General features: G+C 36.0%; 1 protein-coding gene across 1 annotated transcript; it reads left to right on the top strand.

The window, feature by feature from the left end:
- The first annotated feature begins 3120 nt into the window (after positions 1-3120).
- Positions 3121-7884, top strand: LOC131149403 (cellulose synthase-like protein H1). Its single transcript, XM_058099827.1, has 9 exons — positions 3121-3517; positions 3638-3968; positions 4085-4210; positions 4297-4413; positions 4540-4749; positions 4850-4985; positions 5121-5308; positions 6352-6702; positions 7084-7884. Exons 1-9 carry the CDS (start codon positions 3258-3260, stop codon positions 7648-7650), a joined length of 2286 nt encoding a protein of 761 aa, XP_057955810.1. The 5' UTR covers positions 3121-3257; the 3' UTR covers positions 7651-7884.
- Positions 7885-22099: the final 14215 nt, after the last annotated feature.

Genomic DNA, 22099 nt, shown 5'->3' with positions numbered 1-22099 from the left:
TTAAGAAATACAATTTCACTACCAGAGCGATAGTGAGTATTTCAGAATATCCTGAATTGAAGCAGTTTTGGATGAAGAGCGGACTGTGTATTCCGAAGTTACACATTCCTAGAAACATCAAACCAGAGCTATCAAAGAAGGAGCACGATGAAGAAATCATTAGTGCCCTAAAAGATTTCTGAAGAAGAATGAGATCTTTACCAAGTGTACAAATAAGATGATAGTCCAGAAGATCATCATATCCCAGGCTAGACTGAGCGGGCTATTCAAGAAGGTCATATCCAGACACCTGTCCAGCAATGTGTCATATCCTAGGCCTCGCAGAAAGGACGATTCGTCGAGTCATATCCTGTGTATAAAGTCAAAAGTAGCTTTACTAAAGTTATTTGCTTTATTAAAGTATTGTCGGCATTTTGTTTTGTAGTAAAGGGATGAGTCAGCGAGCTATGTGCTGTCCTCCGCTTTTGTTAAAGTTACTTTAACTTTATAGCAAAGTAGACTTTTGCTTTTACTTTATGTCAGGCATCTGCTTTTGAGAAAGCCAGCATGTGCTTGTCCATTAGCAATTGCTTGGCTATTTAAGGGAACTCCGACCCTTATGTTCGGAGAGGGAAAATTAGAAAAGATTAATACAAGTTGTTTAGTTTAAGAAATCTCTCGCTTTGAATCTCTCTTTCTATTTCAAACACTAGCGTGTGACGGTTGAAGTTCTAAGGAAGCCCAAGGAAGCTCGTCGGAAGGAGAGCTTGTAGAGGTTCCACATAGACACCAAGCATACTACTGGGAAACGAAGGATTACCTGTTACAGTTTTGTGCAGGGTTGCAGAGAGAAATCAGGAAGAGGTAATAAACTTGTTATTAATTAATTTTCCTTTCCCCCTTGATCACTCTATTCTCAGTTCTGGGCAAGTTTTGAGTCCAATAAGGATTCGCGAGAAATTGGTATCAGAGCGAGTCCAGTAAGGATTCGCTAGAAATTAGTTGCACCAACTGAACAGCAAGGTTGGGAGGGTTTGACTTGGGTTGTAGGAACTTTAAATCCAAGCATGCATCTATCTATCACCCTCTTCGTCACCTTTCTTTGCACTTTTTGCATTTTACAATTTTTTAACATGGATGGATGGATGGATGGATGAGTAGCCTCTACTGCATGCCTACATTAATGAGGGGGATTAGCCCTACAAATATAGGGTTACAGCCTAACAGGGACAGGAAGGTAGAAGAAGGAGAATTGAATTGAAGGTGGAGCCAGCTAGCTGTCCTAGCCAACCGAGTAGCCTTTGCAATGGCATGGGAGCATCACATAAAAAAAAGGTAGTCCGGCGGGTGGATGAGTATTACTAAGCAAATCTCGTTGGATGAAGGGATTTGCCATGCGTTTATTTTTCTCAACCAAATCTCGGGTCCAACGAAATTTAAACAAATTTTACTGGATCAAGTAGCAAGATTACATTAGAATCATTTCGAGAATTATTTTATCAAAAAAGATGTTATTTAATATATATTTTTTTAAAAGAAAAATATATTGAGAAAAAACCCCAGATTTGTTTTGTTTGCTTGATTAGGCTATGCCAAGTTAGGTTAAGCACTTTTAGCTCGTGTTTGGTGCAAAAAAAAAAAGATGTGGGGTAAGATTGACCAACAAGGAGGGTCATAGCTCATTCATATGATACAAGGCTCAATGGCTCCATCTCCATGACCAAGGAAAAAAGGATTGGATTTCCATTTATTTATTTATGCTTAATTATATTGTTCTTTTTATTATGGGTCTTCGGAAGGATTAGTCTATACTTCATGGATGACGCAAGAAAACCATCATATAGCTATTCCAATCTAGTACTATATTAGTGAATGAGAGCAAATCCAAGCTGGTGGTCCATGAGTTTGGGGAAACATGTGGCCCTGTAGAGTAGCCCATTAGGAGCATGTCCATACGGGTGTGGAGGGCATGTTTCTGAGTTTCGTGCATGTTTTAGTTCCGTGGACGAATGGGCTACTAAGTCTATAGAATGGCTCTGTGCAATTCTCCTCACATGTGCTGCTAGAATTTCAAGAGCAATGAGGCTACTGAGCTCATATGGAGGAGACAACGGAGCAATTGCATTATTGGGAACTTTGAACCGAAGGAGCATTCAGTAGAAATTTTGGAATTGAAGTGAATTTTCCGAAGCTTTGGTTCAATTTTTCGAAGCTTTCAGATATATATAGCAATATTTTAGTTGGAATTAGGAAATTTAGAAAATTTTAGTTAAGAACCAAAATACAAGAAAAAAATTCCCTCTGAACTGTTGGAAATCCAATGAGTAAAAGTGCAAATGTTGGACCTTTTTTTTTTTGTGTCAAAGTCCATGAATTTCAATTGGGGTCCCTTCCCCCTTTTCATTCCTTCAGCAAAATTGCACCAAGAGACGGATGGTCTTAAATCTTAAATAATCTCATAGTACATGACCCAATATTAAATTTAATAATGAATTGTCTGGATCATAACTAAATGCTATGTTAAATAGTAAGTTAACATTTCAATGATTTCAGCTATTTTTTTTTTTTTTTTGGCACGGACTTACAATTTATAAAAATTTCACATATATACGGTAAAATTTTTGTATGTACATTTCCTACTTTTTGACTCTAAATTGTGGACAAGTCTATTTTTTCAATTCCCAAAAGTGTCGTTCATTTGTAATTTCCACAATCTATTAAAGGTTTCAATTGCTTCTTCAAATCAACATCAACATTTTCAATCTAATTCTATATGTAAAATGTACATAAATTAAGGCTCAAAAATTTCTATTGAAAATTTTTACATAATTCAAGATCAGAAATTTTGTCATGACACGTACTTTTGAGGGTGTGCGATTCACATTATGTCAAAAGCTATTGTATTTTGAATCTAATGGCGTACAACAAGGTGCGTATGTTACGATATAATTTCTCTATCATCCAAATTAATTATGACATCCATCGGATGATCTAGAAACTGTATTATTGGTTAAAAACAAGCCTAGCTAACTAACTGGTGAAGAAGGGACACTGTCAGCTTTGTTCTTATCACCTCAGGTCCCCAACGGTAACAAATATTTCTGCGCCACAAACGCAACGAATGGCCAATGTTGCCACTTTGAAGGCCCCAAAACGATATCAACTCACCAATCAATTACTCCAATATATATTACCCTTGCTAACCAATTAATAGAACACCAGCACTGTTAACAGGACTACCATTCAACCAATCTTCTTCCTACTTCTAATCTGATTCAATGGCCAACCCAGCGGTCTCTCTCCCTTTCTGTGAAAGAATCCCACGTAAAAACACTTTGTACAGAGTCATGCATCTCATCATCCTCTTCCTTCTCCTCTCTCTCCTCCTTTATCGTCTTCTCTATCTCAACACCCATGGCTTCACTTGGCTGCTTGCGTTCCTGTGCGAGTCATGGTTCACCTTCTTGTGGATTCTCAACGTTAGCACCAAATGGAATCCAGTTGAATGCAAAACTTATCCAGACCGCCTCCAGCACTGGTACTTCCAAATTAATAAATAAATTAACTTACTTCCTTTCAACAGAACTTCTTCACCTTTTTAATTATGTATATTGCATCTTTTACGTGTTGTTTTACTTCACTGGTTTTTTTTTAGCAGCTTTTCAGAGCTTCCGCCGGTGGACATGTTTGTTACTACTGCAGATCCTGTGTTAGAGCCGCCTATCATCACTGTAAACACTGTACTTTCACTGTTGGCAGTAGATTATCCTGCTAGTAAGCTAGCTTGCTATGTGTCTGACGACGGCGGATCAGCTATTACCTTTTATGCTCTTACGGAAGCATCAAAATTTGCGAAGTTATGGCTTCCCTTCTGTAAGAAATATAGCATTCTTGTTAGAGCTCCCTTTAGGTACTTTTCTGTTGAACAGCCTACGTGCCCCACTGCTAATAATTCAGTGGAGTTCCAACTAGAATGGAGAATGATGAAGGTAATTTTAAGATATGGTATAATTAAGTGATGAACTGCAATATTTAGATATAATAATAATAAAAAAATTGAAGAAGTATGTTCAATATAACTCATATGGGTGTCATATATTTGCAGGAAGAGTACCAAAAACTTTGTCAAAAAATTGAACAGGCAGATAAAAAACTGATGCTATGTGATCATTCTGGCGACTTTGAGGCTTTCTCAAATATTGAACGCAGAAACCATTCTAGTATAATCAAGGTTGCTCTTATACTCATCTGATCATGTGAATTTCCCTAATAGCTAGCTAGGAATTTTCCAAGAACGATTTCTATTGTGTTTTATAGGTTATATGGGAAAACAAGGAAGGTCTTGTGGATGAATTACCAAATCTTGTTTATATTTCTAGAGAGAAACGTCCAGAGCATCCACATCATTACAAAGCTGGCGCCATGAATGTTCTGGTGATGAGAAGCTCCTCTAAGCTTGTTATGATCTTAACAAGCCTCTCTCTCTCTCTCTCTCTCTCTCTCAGAGTTGTTTATTGGTGCTATTTTCTCACCCCTACTTCCTATTTGGTAATTAAACAGACCAGGGTCTCCGGGGTGATGACCAATGCTCCCTTTCTGCTGAACTTAGACTGCGACATGTATGCAAACAATCCGCTGATTGTTCGTCATGCAATGTGTCTGCTGCTGGGTTTCGATGAAAAATACAGTGGATTTGTTCAGTCTCCACAGATGTTTTACGGTGGAGTGAAGGATGAACCATTTGGAAATCATCTAGTGATTCTGCAGGAAGTGCGTAAATTTTGTGACTGTGAAGATCCTTCGTACTCAATAAGAACAAATATTCTTGTCCATTTAAATTTTTTTGCTTTTTTGTTAATGTTTGTGTTAGTATTCGGGAAAAGGGTGCGCTGGAATTCAAGGACCTTTCTATGGAGGGACCGGATGCTTTCATCGAAGAAAAGTAATTTATGGTTTGTCGCCAGATGAAACCAAACTTAAAAGAGGATATCTCACTGCAGTAAATGGTACTTGAATCATATTTTATTTATTTATTTATATTTTGCCCCTGTTAACATTTTTCTTCTTATTCTATTGTCTTACATATCCAAATTACCTGCTCATGTAAGAAAAATATATAATTTTTTCTTCTTTCATGTCAGGAAAATTTCCTCATGTGAGCCTACAGAAAATGTTTGGAAATTCAATCCAATTCATCAAATCGGCAAGCCAGATTCTATCAGAGTTGGACATAATAACAGATTGTGCGTTGAACCTTTCGACTTCTATAGAGGCAGCTTATCAAGTTGCAGGTTGTGGCTATGAATATGGTACTAGCTGGGGTACAAAGGTGAGAGCACTGTCATACAGATACATACCTTCCATAAAAAGCAGAGATAAAGTCATAATTCACGAATCCCCAGTATTTCTGAATAAAGTAAATGGTAAACTCATCTGGGCCAGGCGATTTGTCCCCACTCAAAGAAGTTATGGCAACCCATATTTCATTCTCTGAGAAAGGTCTTTCAAGATCTTCTGAGTTGTTGTTCGGCACAAAGTTGAACCCTTCTTCCTTCAGTTTGGGTCTCCACTCAAAGGGCTCTTGAAGGAGGTCGTGGAAAAATTTTGTGATCTCAAAATTTATTTCTTCTTTTTCTATGCACGTCTTGTTCCCGATGATCATCCTTGATATAAGATTCTTTCTTCTGTGCTGAGAAGCCATTTTATAGAAAAAACTGGTATTCTTATCACCTGCTTTTAGAATCTAGGGAATAATTATTCAATAAGATGAAATATAGTTTAAATTTTAAAAGTTAAGAGAATAGTTATTTCTTATATACTCTTAATTATTTCATTCAATCTATCATAATAAAGGAATAAACATTTTTATGGTAAAATTTGAAAATAGTTATTATGTGTCTATTTCTTATTATGATCTAATAAAATATTTCATATTTTTATTTATTTTATAATAACAGCATAATTTTTTATGTAAATAATTACAACTAATCTACTAAAATTAATATATTTTCAGAAATAGATAAACATTCTACAAATCAAACGTTGCCTTAGGAGTTTATATCCTCGAAACTTTTTTTTTTTTGGATTAATTAAAAGTCTACATTTAACTTAAACTACATAAGTCATATCTTTTGCTAACCCTCACCTATAATATGAAAATTTCAATCTTTAATTGGTAGGATATTATTCCTACGGCGGGGATGTTGATCCTCGTTGCTTTCTAGTGCAACCACATAGAAGAACTCTAGATGCCTCCAAAGCATGACTCCCTATAAGTAACTTTAGTAGCCATTTGACCCCACCAAGCACCTCCTTTCCTGAAAATCTGTATGTTATAGTTTTTGGTTGCTCTGGTTAATTACTTCATTTCAGGTTGGATGGCTATACGGATCCACAGTAGAAGATGTGCTCACAGGGATGATGATCCATGCAAGGGGGTGGAGATCCGTCTACTGCACACCGGACCCACCTGCATTTCTAGGGTGTGCACCATCGGATTGGCTATCAGGACTGACACAGCAAAAGAGATGGGCCACTGGCCTTCTTGAAATCCTTTCTAGTAAAAATAGCCCCTTTATTACCACTCTCACAACAAAGCTCCAGTTCAGGCAGGGGATGGGATACGTCTACTTTCTAATTTGGGGTCTGCGCAGTATTCCTGAGCTATGCTATGCTGCTTTGCCCGCGTATTGTCTCATTTCCAACTCTTATTTCTTGCCTAAGGTCAGCACAAAAAACCATGTTTGGATGATTATTTAAGCACACATGAATTGGGTATGACGCCAATAGTAAATAATTGAATTTTTGGGATTCTGTATTTCGAGTGTCCCGACCAGACGAGCTGCTTGGGTGGACCGTAGAATGCTGGAGTGGATCCTATGGGACAGGGATACGTACTCTTGCAATATTTCCATCCCTAACTTTGGTGTCGAGGGATCCAAAGGATTAGTCGGTGGCTGAAGTTTCCACCTCATAAAACATAAAAATTGAGTGCCCAAAAGACTTTAGATGTCATCAAGACTTTAGATGTCATCAAGCGTGCAAATAATTATAGTAATATTTGTTAAGATAATTTATTAACATCTCAAAGTTGTGTACCTGTAGGTCCATGAGCCAGCAATGTTCATCTCGATTACTATCATTTTTGTACTTTATAACTTATCCAACCTATTGGAGTACCTTCAAATTGGCCTCTCAGTTCGTACATGGTGGAATTGCCAACAGATGTCAAGAATAATTTCTGCAACTGCATGGATATTTGCAGTACTAAATGTCATACTCAAGATCCTGGGAATATCTGAGACCGTCTTTGAAGTTACAAAAAAAGACGAGTCTTCCCCAGACAATGATGTTGACACTGATGCAAATACTGATGCCAGTAACTTTACCTTTGACGAATCCCTAATTTTTGTGCCAGGCATCACTCTTTTGCTCGTGCACATTAGTGCATTGATTATAGGTTTGTTAGGGTTCCAGGAACAGGCTCAGGGTGGGGCAGGGGAGGTTATTTGTAGCATGTGGGTGGTATTTAGCTTCTGGCCTTTTGTGAAAGGTCTTTTCAGGAGAGGAAAATATGGGATCCCATTATCTAGCTTGAGCAAGTCTGCAGCAATTGCATTTCTATTTGTGCAATATTGTAGATGGACCGCGGAGCATAAAGTAAAGTGGTGAACCATTTTCATTAGTGTATGAGGGTGTTTTTCAAGTTGGGAGGGAAATGATGGGGAAAGATGAGATGAGTGAATTCTTCATTTCAATTGATAGGTGAGATTTGGAGAGGTTTTAGATTTGTATTTATGTGTGTGTTTTTTTTTTTTTTTGAATAAAATGTAATGTAAAATTGTATTGAGTTTTATTTTAATCCTTTTAAATCTAAATTCAAGATCTGAACTTTATATTTTCAAACACAGTGTAAAGATATTTATAATTATTTTAATTAAGTATAATACCCAAGGAGCGTTATTTACCAAAATGAGCCCATTTTGAGAAGTTTTGAAATTTCTCTCCACCATTTCTTAATTTCTCTCCTCCACATATTCATATCTGTAGAGCTAAAGGGAAAATATTACGTTAAAAAAGTATTCTTCCTCGCTTGTCCTTCTATCTTCTCTCTGAAAATATTTTGTAACCTCTATATGTTATATGGACTTGCTGCTCATTTGCTATGGTTTATCTCAAAGGGAATAGTGTTGCTATCATTCACATGTAATTAGTTTTTAAAGAATTAATTATATAAAAAAATTATTATTATTTTTCAGAAAACTTCTTCAACCTTTAAATGAAGAGCATTCCATGCACAATCAAACTCTCTTAACTATGCCACTTTTGAAAAGCATAATATTATTCACAAACACTTATCATGGAAAATATTTTATGTCAATTTTGAAAAGACTTATCATGAAAAATGTTTTATACTTTTAGAAGTGATGAAATATAATATGAGATTGGTTGGCTCTATTGACTTAATGAGGATTCCTTATCCTCCTACTACATTCTTCTCTCTTTATAATTTATTTTTTTATAAAAATAAAAATAAAAATATTTTAATTAATTTTGTACAAATGAAGGTGTAAAAAAAAAAGCTTAATTTTATGTATTATGATTATTCCAATATCTTAAAATATTGTTTGTTAACATGCTAAAAGAAAAGGAAATTAATTTAAATCGTAAATAAATAAAAAGTTAAAAATTAATTTAATTTATGTATAAATTAAATTAAAAAACATATTACGCACACTTTGTGTGGCTAGAGTGACTACTCTTTTACTAATAGATAGAACATTTTAACTTAGAATAACATTTGGATTAGTTTTTTGAGTTCCTAGAGTATCTTTATCAATTTTTCATATTTTCAATGAAAAGTACCAATGTGGATATAGGGGCAAAGAGGGTGGAGTAGGAAGCAGGACCCAGTAATGTGTCGATAACGAAGACGACCAATGATAGGCGCCCTGTATTATCGGAAATTCCTGTGACTAAAGAAAAAGGGGATTATGCAATTCGAAAATCTGATGTTCCACAGAGAGGCTTGGAAAATAATATAAATGAAGGTTCAACAGAAAGTGATGAAGAGAAGTGTGAGGAAGTTGGGCGTGATGATGATGCTCGAGTTTCATATGGTAAACTTATGTCTTAAGAGAAAGTGGATCATGCGAACAGTATTAAATAGACTGAAGGTGGGAACCATGAGTTGCATTAGGGGGAATTGGTTCTGGGCTATTCATCTAAGAGGGAGGAAGGTGAAATTTCAGTGTTGAAGGGCAAAGAAAAAATATATGACTTTGATACAAGACAGGGATGAACTTCTGAAAACACCAAAACCGGAAAGGAAAAATCTGTGAGTAAATCTCAGAGGGTTCACATCCGACCGCATAAATTAAATTTATGATTGATACAATTTTTTTTTTTTTGAAATATTAGAGGATTGGGCAGGTCTAGAGGCAGGTTAAAGAAGCTGATCAATAAGTTTAATATTGGTTCATTTGCTATTTCAAAACCTTTCGCGGCCGAGGAGAGGATGATAATGCTAGGTAATTTTCTAAATTATCACCATTTTATATCTAATGAAAATTAGGGTGGTAAATTGTGGCTATTTTGGAAGGATATGAATGGCTTTGAGGTGATTTCAATCTCAGCTCAGATGATCTCCGAGTGGTTCTTTAGTAACGGCCGAAGGATTTTGGTGAGTTTTGTTTATGCCAAATGTTCTTATGTTGATAGAAGGGAATTATGGCTGCAACTAGAGGCGTGCCAATCAGATTTTCCTTGGTTGGTTGTGGGTGATTTTAATGTTATTCGAACGGATGCGGAAAAAATTGGTGGAAATCCAAGACCATTCTTACCTATGATGGAGTTTAATGACTGCTTACATCATTGTGGTCTTTTTGATTTATCAGACACTGGCTCTCGTATGTCATGGTGCAATGGCCATGAAGGGGTGGCTCGTGGTTGGGCTAAGCTTGATCAAGTTTTTATTAATAATGCCTTTTCCAACCTATAAGGTTTGGCTAAATTCAAATATATGAGTTGGACGTCCTCAGATCATAGTCCTATGGTGGTGTATATGAACACGCCATTCTCTTTGTCTGGTCCTTCCCCATTTTGGTTCCTTAATTATGGAGTTCACATAATTTGTTTTTGTTGTGCATTAAAGATGCCTAGATCAGGAATGACTCGGCCTCGGGTCTTTTGAAACTTGCTATTCGTTTTAAGAGAACTAAAGTTGCTTTACGTGCATGGAATAAAAATGTCTTTGGGACAATGGGAGAAAACCTAAAAGCTCTCGAGGAAAGGATGGAATCTCTAAAAAATCAGCTACAATTAGGTTTTTCTGAGGAGGTCGAAGCCGATTACTTGACTACTAAGTTGGAGATTTAGGTGTGGGAGAATAGGGAAGCATCTCGCCTAGGACAAATTGCGAAAAAAAAAATGGTTAATTGAGGGGGGATCAAAATTCTAAATTCTTCCATTCAGTTATCAATCAGAGGCGGAATAAAGGCCAAATAGGCCGTATGGTTCTAAACGACGGGAGGATATTAGATGGTGCGGAAGGAATACATAATGAAGCCACTGTTTTCTTTCAGAATTTTCTCTCAAAGGCTTCACTGGTTAAACCTTGTGATCTCTCTGAGTTAATTCAAAGGCAGATTTCAAATGCTGACAATAATTTTCTCTGCACTGATCCGACAAAAGAAGAAATAAAAAGAATGGTGTTCTCTATTCCCAAAGAAAGCAGCCCGGGACCAAATTGGTTTGGCTCTGAATTTTATATTTCTTGCTGGGACATCGTTAAAATAAATGTCTTGGATGCGGCAAAGGATTTTTTTTTCAGGGCACTCTTCTTTCCTGGTTCTTTTCCTTTTCGTTTATTATTTTAATTCCGAAGGTGGACAATCCTTCTAGCTTTGATAAATTCTGGCCTATTAGTTTGTGCTTGGTGGCTTACAAATTTTTTTCCAAGATTATTGTTTTTAGGCTCACTTAGATTGTAACGACCCAAAAATTATACCATTTTTTTTTCTTTTCTTACGTATTTACTCTGATACCCCTAAATTATCTGCTATAACCTCCCAAGCTCCAAGTGAGCACTGAGGAAACCCTACTCATATTACATACCTAAGCAGTGGAAAACATAAAAACATACATCCATATTTACAATATCAGAATCCAGTTTTTCCCAACACATAATTACATAAATACACATCATCTCAATATCATATTCCCCAAAACTCCTGGTTAATACTCAAAAATACAATCACCTATTAAAACTTACCCTACAAATAGGGTAGTGTACTCTCCCTCTCTATTTGCGAGCCTAATCCGCTCACCTAACCGGATCACCTGAAAAATATTAAATCACTGGAATGAGACAACGCTCAATAAGAGAAAATATGCTATTACTAGTGTGTGACAACTGAGCTTAAAAACATAATATACTAACAAATAACTAAAACTAAATTTAGCTGGTAAAACATCTCATATAGTTTAGAATACCACTGACATCTCCGTTTACTACTTATTCATAATTCTAGTACTATAAAATCTCTACTACTGTTTTATAAATCTATATACATAGAAATAACTATGATAACACCCTGGAAACTGTATATCTTGATTTAACCTTTACCCTTCCTTAGCCCGATCTTGACACAAACTCCGTGGCATGGTACCTGGAAAACTGATCTAAAATTGCAACGGTATGGTGCTCTACTGATAACTAATCTAATTCATCAGGATCTAATACTATAAATATGTATTATCTTGCTATTTCATCATGATTTCAAAATAACCATAACACTATAAATCTGATCTGTAATACTAAAATATCTGACTGAAATAACTGTAATATCTAACTGAAATATCTGATTGAATAATCTGTAATGTCTGAATGTTATGGTTTTGAAAATCATGTAATCATGTAATGTTGCAAAATATATGTCTATAAAATATTTGTAAAATATGATAATACATATTTCTGTGCATAAATTATGATAAGTTATGGTATTCTGAAAAATTGTATAAACTCTATACTGAACAAATATCTACTTAGGTCACACAACTAATAAAACACATGCTCTGAAATTCATAAAACTATATAATCAATATTCTACACCTTGTTAAACAAATGCCATATTTTACTGATAATATTCCTAAATTTCCTAGCATAGCATATTTCCCTTACCTATCTGGCTAGGAGGCTCGCTTCCAACTTTACCCTCACGCCCTTGGCGTACCAATCTCAAAATCATACAATAATTTATACAAATTCCTTGGTGAATCACTGAATTTCCCCAAAGAATTATCCACTCATATTTTCTGAACCGGCCTATTCACAATTTCTTAAACTTTAATATACCTAGGCTTTTGGGAAAAATATCTACTGGGCTTCTCAACCCATGCCTGCAGCGTCCCAAAAATACTCTAACCCAAAAAATATAACACCCTAATTATATTCCACAAGACACCAGTATATATCCTCACAATACAAAATCCAAGCTCATATAAAATTAGTAATACTAGAAATACCTAAAAATCAACTTACCTTGATTTTGGGATGGTTCCCAAACTTCCTAAATCAAATTTCTGCTCCGATTAGGTTGTAGAGAATCTCCCTAGAATCACTACGGTGACTTCTGATCGTCGAATCGAGGGGAATCGGAGCCAAAATGGTAGAGAGAAGGCAGAGAATCTGAAATCTAGAGAGAGAAAGCAAATGGAGATTGAATTTTCATCCAAAAATCGTCATTTTGCATATTTATAGGTGATTGGCCACGTGGGCTCATCGATGAGCCATGTCACCTCATCGACGAGTCCAGAATGGAGTTCATCGACGAACACCTAGCTCTCGTCGATGAGTTTTAGGTCCTAAAATCAGCCCTCTTGTTAAGTTCTCCTCGACGAGACATGCGTCCATGTCGACGAGCCCAAGAAGACTGTTCATCGACGAATGTAGAGCGTTCATTGATGAGGCCCTCCTGCATCCCCTTTAAAAATTCTTTTTTTTTTTCCTTTCATTTCTTTATTATTTAATTCCCATAGTTATCCGGATTACTACATTCTCCCCTCCTTATAAAATTTCGTCCTCGAAATTTGCTATCTGTATTGAACACCATCCATCGAGAAAAATAGGCTACTTATTTTATTAATTACCCTCACTTATGGCGGAGGAATACCGTGGTTACACAAGCAGTTCTGGGAGATTACAATTATACCCATAAAAGAAAAATTCCCCCAAAACCAAAACACTAACTATCCTATAACCTAAAATACAATTATATATTCATCACTCTATATTGAATAAAATATAACTATCGTTATATGAATGGTACTAACTCCTACTGTTTCCCACTAAATAGGTGTGGGTATTTCTGTTTGATTTCTTCTTCAAGCTCCCATGAAACTTCCTCTATGGCATGATTCCACCACAGGACTTTCACTAACTGAATTTTCTTGGTGCGTAACTCCTGTTCCTTCCTATCTAGGATCTGTACTCGTGCTTCCTCGTATGACAGTGACTCTTTAAGCTCTATCTCTGCGTAACGAATCATGTGGGATAGGTCTAGGACGTATTTCCTAAACATGAAAACATGAAATATGTCGTAAATTCTAGATAGAGTTGGTGATAGAGCTAGTCTGTAGGCAACTGACTCCACTCTCTCAAGTATCTCAAATGAGCCAATGTACCTAAGGCTTAGCTTAGCCTTCTTCCCAAATCTTATAACTCCTCTCAGTGGAGCTACCTTCAAAAATACCTGATCCCCCACGTCAAACTCTAACTCCCAGCGGCGAGTATCTGCATAGTTTTTCTGCCTAGTTTGAACCGCACTAATTTTTTCTTTAATAAGCTGGACTTTATCATACGCCCGCTGCACCAACTCTAGTCCCAACACTTGACTTTCTCCCACTTCATCCCATTATAATGGAGAATGGCACCTCCTACCATATAAAGCCTCGTACGGTGCCATTCCAATGTTGGCCTAATAGTTGTTATTATATGCAAACTCAACCAGTGGCAGATACTAGGTCCAGCTACCCCCAAAATCTAACACACAAGCTGACAGCATATCCTCAAGTATCTGAATCATCCTCTCTATTTGCCCATCAGTCTGAGGATGAAAAGCGGTGTTGAATACTAATTGTGACCCCATAGCCTCCTGAAATTTCTTCCAAAACCGTGAAGTAAATTGGGGGTCTCGGTCTGAGACTATAGGTACTGGTACACTATATGAGCGCACTATCTCCTGAATGTATAATTTTGCCAGTCTGTCCATAAAATAGTTGACTTTGATTGGGATGAAGTGAGCGGTCTTCGTTAATCGATCTACAACCAACCAAATAGCACTTTGTCCTTGTCATGCTGGCGGTAACCCTGTTACAAAATCCATAGAGATGTGATCCCATTTCCACTCAGGGATGTAGAGTGGCTACAACTGCACCGCGGGTCTCTGATGCTCAGCCTTTATTTGCTGGCATGTCAAGCACTATTTTACGAATTCAACAATCTCCTTCTTAATGCCACTCCACTAGAAGGACTCCCATAGATCTTGATACATTTTAGTACTACTTGGATGCACGATGTATAGGGATCTGTGAGCCTCCTCCAAGATAACTCTTTTGATCTAAGCATTTTCAAGAATGCATAATCAGGTATGAAATTGTAGGGCTCCATCATCTGATATACTGAACTCTTCTTCTTGCCCATCTTGCACTTTCTTTATCAATTCTGCTAGTTCTGGATCAGTTCTCTGGGCAGCTCTAATCCTTTCTTGCAATGTAGGTTGTAACTCCAAGTTCGCAATGAATGCCTGGTGGTCTCGCTCCACTATCTCTACTCCAAGTCTTTCTAGATCCATCTGGATAGGGTGTTGAATCTCCACTATTGACACTGTTGTTCTTGCTCAATGCATCAGCCACTACATTAGCTTTCCTTAGGTGGTAGCTGATAATAAAATCATAATCCTTGATAAGCTCTAACCATATTCTGTATCACATATTCAAATCTTTCTGAGTGAAGAAATACTTTAAGCTTTTATGATTTGTGAAAATCTCGCATTTCCCACTATAAGGATAGTGCCTTCAGATCTTCAAAGCATACACCACTGCAACTAATTCTAAGTCATGCATATGATAGTTTTTCTCATATTCTTTAAGTTATTTAGGAGCGTATGCAATAACTTTGCCATGCTACATCAACACGCACCTGAGCCCCTTCTGAGATGCATCACTGTATATAACAAATTCATCCTCTCCTAACGGAATAGCTAACACCAGGGTAGTAACCAGCCGCTGTTTCAATTCCTGAAAGATTTGCTCACATTCATCAGACTATTCATGTAATACCCCGAAAATAATAACCCGAAAAAAAAAATTAATTAATTAAAAAAATTAATTAAAATTAAAAGTAATTATTGATTAGTTAATCAGTTAAATATTATTAAATTAATGTATTAAATAAACAAATAAATAAAATATAAAAAAATTATATTTAATTAAAATTATTTATTAGTAATTAATTAGTTAAACATGATTAACTTGAATTAATTAATGTAAGTAAAATGGTAATTATATATATATATATATATATATATATATATATATATATATATATATATAAGGATATGATATTTAAGTTTAAATAAGTAAATATATAAAAGAAAAAAAAAAGGAAGCTAGAAGCTTCTTCAGATTTCAAATTGAAATCTGTTTTAGAGTTGTAGAGAGCTGTGCCCCCCCCCTTTGGAATTCTTCGTCGTCTTCGTGAATGTCTCTATCTCTCTTCCCTTATTTCTCGACAAGTTTATAGCAGATCGAAAAACAGAAGGTGTCATTGGATTCGTAACTCCGCCACCGACATTTCCACTAGAGCGGATTTGTCGTGGGAACGGCTTAGGTACTGATCCCGAGGAAAGGTAATTTTTCCCTAATTTCTCAATTTTTGATTAAATCTGTTGTTGAATCGACGATCAGGCACTGCCACGGGGTCCTAATCATCGTTGTCGTCATTTTGGCGTAGGTGATTTTTCAATTGGAATTTTCTAGGTCCTACTCCAAAGCGAGAGTGGGATTTGGAAAATTTGGCAATTTGGTTAAATTTAAGGGTATATTTATTTATTTAGGAATTATAGCCCTAGAAAATATTTAAATAATATTTTATTTAGGAATAATTTATTGGAGTTAGGAATTTTTGATTCAGGGTTCGGGTGAGCGCCGCAGGTATTTTTCGGAGTCCTTGTTGGCGTAGTTCAAGAAATCAGGTAAGGGAAAAAATATATATTAAATCAGAATTTTTATGAATTTAATGAAAAAAATAAATTGTGTTATATGTACGTGTATATGTTTCAGTATGGGTAAAATACCAACTATTTAAATTATATTTTTTTGAGTTTAGGGTTGTTTATTAGATATGTATATGCAAAAATGAACTGATGAAAGTGGGAAATATTTTCAGGATAATTAAGTAAGAAATGAAAGGTATTTTCAGTATATAAACATTAAATGTTGGTTGGCTTATTTTACAGGCAGTGTATGAATTTTATTACTAAATTGTGTGGCATGAGAATCTGTGCAAATTATATGTTAAATGTATGAGATGCAGGCTAAGTAAGTAAAACAATGAGAATAAAATATGATATGAACAATGTTGCCTGTGTATGTTAAATGCAACCATGTAAATGTAAGACAGCTGAAAGAGAGTCATGTTAGCAGATCTAGCACACTTCTGTGTAGACTAACTGATGACAGTTAAAAGGAGCTGTGTTAGCAGATTTAGCACGTTTCTACGTAGACTAGTAATGAAATGAAATGTTATATAATGAAATGACAATGAAATGAAATGACAATGAAATGAAATGACAAATGTAAATGATGTAAATGGGAAAGAGCCACTTAAAGTGAAATGAAATGTAAAGTTAAGTTATGAATAGGAATGAATGTGCATGAATGTATAATGACAGAAAAGAATGATGTATTATGATAATAGAAGTATGTATGTACGTAGAACATGTTACGATTGGGCGAGGCGTACCTTTCGCCTGAGGGCTTGCTGAGTAAGGCGAGTGCACTAGTAGCTTCAGATGTGGCAGTAACTACATAACACACTAGGGCAGAGGGAACCTACTTGTATGGGCTAGTAGATTTCCCTATCCTTAGGGCCTTTGCCATTAAACTATTGTTGAATGCGTGAGTACGAGATCAATTTAACACTTGAGGGCTTACTGAGTAAGGTGAGTGCTCTGGTATGTTTTAATTGTGACCTTAGGGTTACCTAAGTATCAGAGCAGAGGGGTGCTACTTGTATGGGCGGGTAATCACCCCTATCCTTGGGTAATCTCGTGGGTTAAACATTTGTATGTGTTTGATTAGGATCAGAAAATGGTTTCAAGAAATTATGTTAAGGATTTGCAAATATTATAAAATGATATGTATAATCTCATGATGGCCACACGCTGAGTTTAATATATTGTTTCTTCCCTTACTGAGATGTGTCTCACCCGAATATGAATTCATTTTTTTTCAGGATTTCCCAGGATCGAGCTTTAAGAGCTCGAGATTTTATAACATTTTTGGAAGATATAAGAAAAAGGGTATATTTTTATGTTAATTCTGATATGTATATTTTATGTTTTATATCTTTATGTTTTAACTCAGTTATGAAAGGATAGTTGTAAAACATACTGGTATTAGTGGATAATGTTTTGGAGACATGCATATATTTGATTACTGATGGATGATTAATTTATTATGGTTGGTAGTTAGAATTAGTAAACTCTGGTATTATGTTATGTGGTGACTATGGTTATGTTTTCCGCTGCATATATATTATGGATTATGGATTATCAGGGATTTTATCAGGTATAACGCGTCGGACCCGGGTTTAAGGGTTTGGGGCGTTACAATTCAAACCTTGCATTCTTTTTCATGAGCCGTGTCAAGGGACCTAGCAATCTGGAAAACATATCTACAAAGCGTCAGTAGTAGCCTGCCAAACCCAAAAGACTCCTGGCCTCCTGGACATTTCCTAGCCTCACCCAACTCACCACTACCTCTATCTTACATGGGTCAACTGATATGCCGTCCCCATAAACCACATGCTCGAGGAAGGTAACCTGCCTTAACTAGAATTCACATTTCTTTAATTTCGCGTACAACTTTCTTTCCCTCAATACCTGCAACACCAGCCTCAGATGATGTTCTTGCTCCTCAAAACTCTTTGAATAGACCAGTATATCATGTATAAAAACCACAATGAACTGGTCCAGATACTGATGGAACACTCGATTTATCAGGTCCATAAACGCTATCAATGCATTCGTCAAACCAAATGGCATAATGAGAAAACTCGTAATGCCTATAACGGGTCCTGAAAGTCGTTTTCAGAAAGTCCTCCCCTTTAACTCTCACCGTGTGATAACCTGACCAGAGATCAATCTTGAAGTAGACAATAGTCCCCTGGAGCTAATCAAATAGATCATCAATTCTGGGAAGAGGATATTTATTGTTTACCATCACTTTGTTTATTTTTCTATAATCAATGCACATCCTCATAGTCCCATTTTCTTCTTCACAAGTAAAATCGGTGCCCCCCAAGGTGACACGCTTAGGGAGAGCTCTTCTTTTTGGTTTGATAGGTGGCTTACATTAAGCTCGTTAGCGGTGCGCATTGAGGATATTTTGAACAAGAAGTTGTGTATTAAGGACTACTAGTTGAATAACAACTGGAACTCTGCTTTATTAATGGATTTGGTTGGGGCTGACAGAACAATGGAAATCTTGCATAATGTGCCAGCTAGTAAAAGTGGTCAGGATATATTCATCTGGAAGCCTACCCCTGATGGTAATTTCTCTACAAAAACGGAATGGGGGGCAGCAAGGAGCATAAGTGATAATTTTGAGTGGAATGACTGGTTTTGACATTCTCTATTACCTTGAAGAATCTCAATGTTTTTATGGAAAGCTTGGTTTAGATGCTTGGTAGTAGATGATAGAATTCAGGCCAAAGGAATATCGATGGCTTCAGCTTGAGATTGTTGTGTGCAGAGAAGCCAGGAAAACACTAATCACATTTTTTATTTTGGCGAGCTGGCTTCAAAGGTTTGGCGTCGGGCTAGTGTGGTGTTAGGGATTCCTTTCCAATGGTTCCTTCCCTGGAAAAACAAAATTGCAAACTAGTTCCACTATGCTCAAAAATCATATATTAGAGGTATTTTAATCGATATGATTCCATGTTTGATTATGTGGTGTCTATGGAATCGAAGATGCAAAGCAAGAATGGAAGGAGTTTATCAAAGTGTGGATTAGACATGGAGAAGTGTTTGATACTGGGTTAGTTTTTTAGCTGAGAGCTCTAATTCTTTTTGAAAATTGAAGATATCAGACATTATGATTTTGAAAGAGTTTCAAATTCAACATTAGGGAGTTTGCGCCAGGCCTGGAAAAATTATCTCATGGGTTAAACTCCTAGTAGGGTGGGTAAAACTTAATTGTGATGGGAGCTATAAGGGCAATCCGAGTGCTTCAGGAGGTGGAGGAATTATTCGGGACTGTTATGGCATGGTGAAAGCGACTTTTTCAAACTATTTTGGCAATGGTACGAACAATAGTGCGAGATTAAAAGCAATTCTGGAAGGAATTCGTTTATGCAAACGACTTCATTATATTAATGTGATTATTGAAAGTGATTCGCGAATTATTGTTGATTGGTTTTGGAAAGGTAGATGTACCTTGTGGCATCTTTGGGATTTTTGGGAGGACCTTGTGGTAGAACTAGAGGGAGTGAACTTCATGGTGATCCATCAATATAGGGAAGGCAATAGTGTGGTTGATTTTCTCGCTAAAGAATGAGAAATGGGAAACAAGGTCATCTACGAAGAACAACATATTTTACCACATTCTCTGAAAGGTATCTTTTGGATGGATAGGTTAGGTCTCACTTTCTTTCGTCATTAGTTCATCCTTTCGATTTTTGTTTGGTTGGTTTAGATTTTTTTATGTTAGTTTATTTTATTATTTTTGTTTTTGATAGGCATGTTTAGATTTGTTTCTTATTTATCTTTGTTTGGATTTGTAGTCAGGTTTTGGTTGGTTGTTGGTGTTATTTTTTGAGAGGCCTTTAATATTTTTTTTATATGTAATCTCACAATACTTGTCTTGTAACCACGATATTCCTCTGCCAAAAGTGAGGGTATATCAATAAATAATTGGAGGTGCCGCCCTTCTTTAGTTAAAATTTCTATGAACTAAAAATGGTATTGCCGACATTCTGTTTTGCAAATTCATATAGGTTGCTAACATTTGGTGACCGTTTTGAAATCAAACAACTTAGAGTACCAAACTATTGATACATCTAACAATCCTTTTTTTTTTTTTTTTTTGTATATCTTTGAAACAGAGTCACTATTTTATTTTAGTTTTGAAAAAGAAAAATAAAGGAAAACCTTTTTTTATAAAAAAAAAATTAGGTTTAGGAATACAATTGTGCGTAGGAAAGGTAACACTTTAAATTTTTATTCTTGACAATCCAAAGGGTTAGTACCCTAAAATACCTATTCTCTTGAATAGTTGTCGTGTTTACCTTATGTATGTATGTGTACATCCTTTGAAAATAGTATATCTTTTGAAAATACATAACCTCTTTTGAAAATACTTTCATAGAACTTTTGGAGAGGTCTAGGCCTTATGAAAGTCATGCTATTTTGATGCCAAATCAAAACACAAAAAAGAACATGCAACACATAGTTAAGTATATATATAAAGCATACTAAACAAATGAGATGCAAAGGGGGTTTGAGTTTTTGTTTGTCATGACTGAGTCTACCAAAGTAGATTGCCTACATATTGTCAAAAAAAGGATTCAAGTCATTCGTAGTTTGAAAATTATTTTCAAAAATAACTTTGAAAAGCAATCAATGGGATGACCCTTTTTTTTTTTTTTTTTTGTTTATAATTCTTGAAAAACACTTGAAATCCTTGATTATCTTGAAACCTTCATTGGAAAATGTTAGCACTGGAGGAGCCCATGTGTGGGCTTGATACACATGGGTGAACGCCAACTTGACCCAAAAGCTTAAACCTATTAGGTTTTGGACCCAATCATGTATATAAGCATCCATCATCCACTCAAATTTTTCAATGTGGGCCACAAGTTGAATTCTCAACAATCTGCCCCTCACTTGTGAGTTCCAACTGCTTCTCCTTGAACAGAAATCGTCTCCCTTATGGGAGTAAGCCCAATTCTTCAATAGTTGCTCAAGTGGGCCTTACCACTAGTGTCTTACATGCCTTGGATTGCATTCCACATGCCTCCGAACCAATTCTACCTCTCACGTATTGACCCTATTTAGATCCATCCTCAAGCCTAGATGATCCTTATTGGCCTTAGTCGCACACTTGGTCCTCCAATTGTTAGCACGTCAGAAGAATTAACTTCACGTCTCAACTTTTTTACAATGTCACTCACCCAGAGTTACAAACTGTTGTCTTTGATACCACTTGTTAGCACCGAAGGAGCCCATGGGTGGGCTTAATATACATAGGTGAACACCAACTTGACCCAAAAGCTTAAGCCTATTGGGTCTTGGACCCAACCATGTATATAAGCACCCATCATCCACTCAAAATTTTCAATTTGGGACAAACTCACAAGTTGAATTCTCAATAGAAAACATTACATTATTAATTAAGAAAAATTTTTCCAATGAACTCTCTATATAATTGAGATTGAAAACATAAGTTTGTACTTGAAAAATCGTTCTTCCACCCTCAAGCCTCTTCATGGTTGATCATCATGGAATGATTCTCATTTTATAAAAAACTTGCAAAATATTGTGGATTTTTGGAAGGAGAACCATAAACTTGACTAGAAATCTCTGTTAAACACTTAGAGAATATCCAAAAGCCTCATCATGAATATATAACCCCAAGGTTTTATGAAACAAATTTAAGAAACCTTTGAAACCTTTGAAGAAAACATGAGCGATCATGTTTAATCTCATGAAAATTTGACTTTTTATGGAAAAAATCACAAAACCCTTACCATCTCATCAGAAGACACATTAATTAACAATTAGGAATTGTAAGAATAAAGAACAACATGAAATAAGGTGTAGAATTTGTAGCTCTCGAG

This window comes from Malania oleifera, chromosome 2, assembly GCF_029873635.1.
Source record: "Malania oleifera isolate guangnan ecotype guangnan chromosome 2, ASM2987363v1, whole genome shotgun sequence".
Classification (NCBI taxonomy): domain Eukaryota; kingdom Viridiplantae; phylum Streptophyta; class Magnoliopsida; order Santalales; family Ximeniaceae; genus Malania; species Malania oleifera.
Note: the sequence above shows the minus strand (reverse complement) of the source record. Positions and strands in the feature narration are given on the sequence as shown.

Bases quoted from the DNA above. Each gene is read 5' to 3' on its own strand.
- LOC131149403 (XM_058099827.1), top strand. From the start codon at position 3,258: ATGGCCAACCCAGCGGTCTCTCTCCCTTTCTGTGAAAGAATCCCACGT. The intron at 3,518-3,637 runs GTACTTCCAAAT...TTTTTTTAGCAG, and splicing joins CCAGACCGCCTCCAGCACTG to CTTTTCAGAGCTTCCGCCGG. The intron at 3,969-4,084 runs GTAATTTTAAGA...ATATATTTGCAG, and splicing joins TAGAATGGAGAATGATGAAG to GAAGAGTACCAAAAACTTTG.